The sequence below is a fragment of the Ascaphus truei genome, chromosome 6 (assembly GCF_040206685.1).
Source record: "Ascaphus truei isolate aAscTru1 chromosome 6, aAscTru1.hap1, whole genome shotgun sequence".
Classification (NCBI taxonomy): Eukaryota; Metazoa; Chordata; class Amphibia; order Anura; family Ascaphidae; genus Ascaphus; species Ascaphus truei.
Genome location: NC_134488.1, coordinates 104,323,531 through 104,329,530, shown reverse-complemented (window position 1 = coordinate 104,329,530; position 6,000 = coordinate 104,323,531). Strand labels below are relative to the sequence as shown.

Here is a 6,000-nt window from a genome sequence, read left to right as displayed (position 1 = left end):
TGGGGTCCTTCCTGGTGACCAGATCCTGGTCTCTTGCCGGATGACCCTGTGTAGATTTCTCACTCTCTGAGTCGGAGACCGCGCTCTACAGCGGTGGATCAGAGCTGCCTGCCGGTGCCATCTCACTTTTATTGAAATAGTCAGTTAGCAGCAGGGTCCCCCTCTTAGCCTTGGCCCTCGTTGGCATCATGGTATATTCCGATTACTGTATCAGCCCCCGTTTGTGAGCTGCGGTATCTTTGATTGCCGATTATGCAATATACTAGCATCCATCTCTGAGCATCCATCTAACTCGCCGTCGCGCATGCGCATTGAGGTAATTCTAATTGTTTCCACCACTAATCTTAGCAAGTACTTGTTATCAGCAGAGTTTCTCACAAGCCATGTAGATGGCACTGCTACTTAATAAATATAGCACAGTCTTTCGAGAAGTGTCAGAAAAGAGAACGGGCAGTGACTGAAATCTGGGTGCTTATCTGCAGAGCACAAAAGAGGAAGCGCAGGCTGCAGGAGGGGATGTGTGTAATTACAGTAGGAGGCAGCGATCTTTAGCCTCTTGAGAAGTTAAAATATTTATTAATACGGGACCTTGGGATATTATTCAGAGGAACACCCACTGATTGCTGGCATGTCTTCTTATTCCATCTCCCTGATCTTTACCTGTGAGTACTGCTTATTGGAAAATAATGTAAATAATTTATTATAGCGTAAATATAAAAGCAAAAAGAGAGTTGTAACATTAACTGCTAATCTCAACATGAAACAATAGGGAGGGGGGTGGAGAGTCACAGAAAGCTAAGTTCCTCTTTTAATAAAGTATCCTCAGCAATGCTACAAGGTTTTTATAGGAGAAACACCACACACAACGGGGCATAATTATTAAGGCTGAGTCCCCGCTGGTGCTGAGAGCGCTCATGCTTAGAGAGCTCTCCAAGCATGAGTGCCGGGTGTCCTGCATGTACGAGCTCGCGCGCTGGAGGTGTGGGCATTGCGGGTAGTTGAGCACACGGGAAAGTATAGGTTTTTTGTTTACTTAAGTGCCGAACGGGGGTGAGCGTGTGTGCCCGCGCACGAACAGCGTGAGCGGGGCTCACATATAGCCATATATGTAAGTAACCTCCGCAAGTGCCACCCGCTCAGTGCTAGCGGGGACTCAGCCTAAAGAGTGGTGATTTTAGTGAAACTAGTCTGTGGTGCTGGACAGCTGCAGGGTATTTCCCTCAGGTTATCATTGTATTTACAAAGCTAATTGTGTGGACATACTGTGCAACAAGTGCATCAAAATACGCTGTAAGTAAAACATGTGCGGAACATGTAAAAAAAAGAAAAAAAGATATTGCCAAGAAAAGCATGTATTAAAGGGTTAGCCAATATAGAAATATATATTCAGTTGTCATATACCACCATTACCCACCCATATTAATGCATGGGATATGTTAAAAAGTGCTGTGTATGATTCCATATCAATTATAATTGTTTATACACTGAAATCTTTATTACTCAGATTTATATCATGTGTAATATCACTTAATTTTATTTATTTCAACATTTATAAGGTAATGTAACTTGTCACTTATATATAATGTAAAATATAATACATACGCAGTATTACTGTATCTCACATAATCAGTTACTCAAAAAGTTTAATAAGAGTAAATATTCTGCAGTATGGTACATTACATATCAGTATATTGTACTTATCTTCTATGTTGGACAAGGTATTTATGTAAACAATTCATTAATAGTCATTTCTAACTCTGAATCTGGGGGGTAAATAATGGGGCTAAAATGAGGTGGAAATATTGGCACATACCGTAATAATTACTCCTTGAGTCCTTAAATTCCGCATTAACAAGTAATTTGTAGTCACTAATATATATTTATTTGGTACATCTGATAACATGATATGGACACTGCACTGAAGCAACTGACAGTCCATGTGCTGCACACAAGTATATAAAAGCCACAATTAATCAGTACTTGCTGCATTTGTGTTAATCTGACACAATGGGGGTTATTTATTAAAGTCTCCGCCTGCAATTCTGGGTAAGAAAAATTGCAGCAAGTTTATACTAATATATACTAATACTCATCATAATTCATTAGTGTTATTTCCATCATGCTAATTATACCACACACACTATAACATTGGATACAAGGCGTTTATAATGGTCAGTGTTATGTAGTTATATATCACAGTTGTGTAAAAAAGAAAGTACACCCTCTTTGAATTCTATGGTTTTACATATCAGGACATAATAACAATCATCTGTTCCTTAGCAGGTCTAAAAATTAGATAAATACAACCTCAGATGAACAACACCACATGACCGTATCATGATTTATTTAACAAAAATAAAGCCAAAATGGAGACGCTATGTGTGAAAAACTAATTACACCCTTACTGCTTCCATAGGAATTAAGATGCTAAGTAGCAGACAGGTGCTGCTAATCAAATGCATGGGAGGAGTGGCTTAGTGAGTAAAGACACTGATGGGCACTGCGTTTGGAGCCTGGTTCAATTCCCGGTGTCGGCTCCTTGTGACCTTGGGCAAGTCACTTTATCTCCCTGTGCATCAGGCACCAAAAAAACCCATAGATTATAAGCTCCATGGGGCAGGGACCTGTGCCTGCAAAATGTCTCTGTAAAGCACTACGTAAAACTAAGCTTTAAATAGCACACGTACACTCTGACATCAGAATTTAACACATTATTGGATTTAATGCATAGATGTAATTTATACAAGGAGCTCCATTTTGAATCTCAATGTGGCCATCATAAGCCTCTTTAGTTGCTCCTTGGAAAGGAAGCAGGATAAAAGGAAAGGAAAACATTTAATCAGCGGTTAAAGGAGTCGTAGATAATTATGCAAAACTCTTTGGGCAGGTTTTTTGTTTTTTTTGACTCGCACAACAGAAAAAAAATTAACCACCCAACTTAGTGAGAAAAGATGGACTGGGGACTAGTGGACACACGAGACCTGATCGAAGAAGAGACAGGTAGCAGCACATGGATGTGAACACACCGGAGGTATCTCACGTGTGTACACAGGTATATCTCCACATGGTGTATAGAGGAGTGATTTGGGAACTATAGGAGTCTATCTTCCTCCATAATGCTATTGCACTTCCAATTCTTTGGGTATTTTTAATCAACCTTGATTTCAATTGGATTGCTTTTTTTTAGTTTATATACCGTAGTTTTTTTTCACCAGTTCTGCAGTTTTTAATAAATGTCCCTGTTTATTTCTCAATGATTGTAATTAAATATTAATTTTACTTGCAGATTGTTTGCTAGATGGAGTTCATTGGACCTGGGGTAAGTAGTCATATTAAATTATTTGAAAGACTATAGAACAAACTGGCACTCACCTCAAATGTATAGACATAAGTATTTTCTGTCTGGTAGATCAGGGGGACTCGGGACATACAAACCCTCCACCAAGGCTGTAAAAAAAAATAACACAAAAACTAAAACTCTGCTGCAGATCTTGTTCAGTAAAAACTAACTTATGTACCCGACTTCGCACAGGGTGCAGTAATTAAAATTACTAATAATAAATTGTGTGTAGTTATATAGAAATTACCCTATTTTACTTGTGTGATACAGGCCTGAAACCCTAGCTAAAGTACCCAGATGTGCATGTGTTTATATCTATCCACCAATATTGCAAATGTAACCTACAAGTGTACACCCCACGGTCCTCTTAGTCTGCGTGCAAAGCTCTCTAGGTTTCATGGTTTTGGAGCTATGGCTCTGACAGACAGACCGGAACTTTTATTGTTATAGATTTAATTTTTATTTTTTTTATGTTTTGGGGTCCTATATATTGGAGATGAACGCTTGCCTATTAGCAATAATCAATCAATTGCTAATCTGGATGCCGAAACATTCAGTGCAATTGGGGTTTAGTAAATGAAATCCACTGCAATGTAGTCAAAGGTTTGACTTTAAAAAAATCCAGCTGGTTTCGATCAAGTAAATAAAGTTGTATTACTGCACTAACAGGACAGGGTAACCGTAAGGTGACAGATCCATTGCATAGAAATGTATGAAAATACAGTAATCAAATGTATACACTATTCAGTATTGTGCAATTCAAATCATATCAGTCATTAAAATTGACAACATCTTCTAATCAATATCAAGATTTTAAGTAGTTCACGCTCTCAAAACGTTATCTTTGCTGTTCTAAATTAATTGGTCTATTATTGCATGTACCATCTCTCAATCCCTATCAGTTCTAACCAAAATATATTACTCATCCTCACCATGGGTCACTAGCCTCCTATCCCTGTCAGCCTTATCTTTGCTGTTTTTCATATCACAGTGTCCTACTGAAGCACGTCAACACAAATAAGGAGAGATCAACAGAAGTAGAATTAACAGATAGTTATTTCCTATTGCTAAACAGCTGAGACTAATAACTATCACTACAATAATAGATAATATGGTGCGCGTGTACGCTTATTTACCTCTTCTATCCACACCATAACCCTTCTTCAGGTTTATTATGTACAAAGGTTTAAATCGCATGTTTCTATTCCCCCAAAATGGTGTCAAAGCGTCCTACGTCTGAATCCTGTGATTCAATATTTTAACGAAAAACCAACACATCTGCTGCATATTCCATACTACAGGAAAATATGAAGATAGTTCAATTGCTACATTACACTCATCAAGTAAAGAAATCCCAATCCCTACTTTTAGTGATTGGAGATCGAACTTTAGGGAAAATGATTTTCTACCCTATGCATGCTAAAGGTCATTATTTGACCGTTTTTGACAATCTAGTCCTAAAGGATTTACGCTTGTTGTCTCAGGGTTTCTCTTTCTCCTATCTTGCCCAGGATAATTTGAACAAAGAAGAGAGATTAGCAATTAAAACATTACAGGACAATACCTCCCTAGTAATTAAGAGGGCAGATAAAGGGGGTTTAGTGGTTGTTTAGAGTCGGGTAAACTACCTCAAGGAGGCTTATCGCCAACTTGGGGATGTTTACACCTACTCTGAACTACCTGGTGACTCTTCAGATTATTATTTAAAATCTTTTTTGCAACAAATCAAACTGGGTGAAATCTCTAATGTCCTGAACAAGGAAGAGATTAAGTTCATTATTAACCCTTGTCCAGTCATCCCAATTTTCCACCATCTCCCAAAGAGCCATAAGACATTGGTCGACCCACCTGGTTGGCCAAGTGTCTAGTACTGAATCTTTGGGATATGGGTTGTCACAATACATTGATTGTTATCTACAACCCTTCATTAGGAGTCTTCCGTCCTTTGTTTTAGATTCAGGGGACTTGCTCACCCACTTGAGTGACATCAAGTGGGGAAGGCAATCAATTTGGGTCACATAGATGTGACCTCCCTCTATTCTATCATCAAATATGATCAGGGACTGATAGCTGGTCCATCATTTTCTGGAAAGTACAGATAGTCCTCTTTTGAACACCACTTTCATTATGGATGCAATTTTATTTTTACTCACTCACAATTGAGGGGGGAAGAGAGGTGAGGGGGAAAGAGAGGTGAGGGGGAAAGAGAGGTGAGGGGGAAGAGATGTGAGGGGGAAGGGAGAGGTGGATGTTTTGGGGGTTTGGGGTGAGAGAGCATGGCATGGAGTACAGAACTTACATTATGACTACATTATCACTTTACATTACACTAAATACATTATGCAGTTCTGAGTTTTGGGGTGTAATGGAGGAGAAAGCAGGGCATGGAGTACAGTTCATTACCAGGCTGTATTGCAGGATTTCTGTCTTGCAATAATGGGGGTGTTTCCTGAGCGTTAGCTTCGCCCGGCTCCAGACATGCAAAACATAAAAGTAGCATTAAACAATGAAAACTTGATAAAAGACAACTTTTAAAATTATTTTTAAAACATTCCTGTCACATTTTTATTTTGAAATTAAACATGTAGTCCTTCCCATAGCTCTGTTGTCTGTCCTTCAACCAGTTTTCAATCCAGGTGCATATATTTGTACTGAATCCA

At 38.8% G+C, this 6,000-nt stretch overlaps 1 protein-coding gene across 2 annotated transcripts in view; it reads left to right on the top strand.

Moving 5' to 3' along the window:
• The first annotated feature begins 450 nt into the window (after positions 1–450).
• Positions 451–6,000, top strand: part of LOC142497555 (T-cell-interacting, activating receptor on myeloid cells protein 1-like) — a 73,810-nt gene continuing 68,260 nt past the window's right edge. For both annotated transcript variants that reach the window (XM_075605511.1, XM_075605510.1), the window contains exons 1-2: positions 451–662; positions 3,287–3,319. In XM_075605511.1, the coding sequence (XP_075461626.1) occupies positions 629–662; positions 3,287–3,319 (67 nt within the window). In that variant the 5' untranslated portion in view covers positions 451–628. The remainder of the gene's footprint in view (positions 663–3,286; positions 3,320–6,000) is intronic.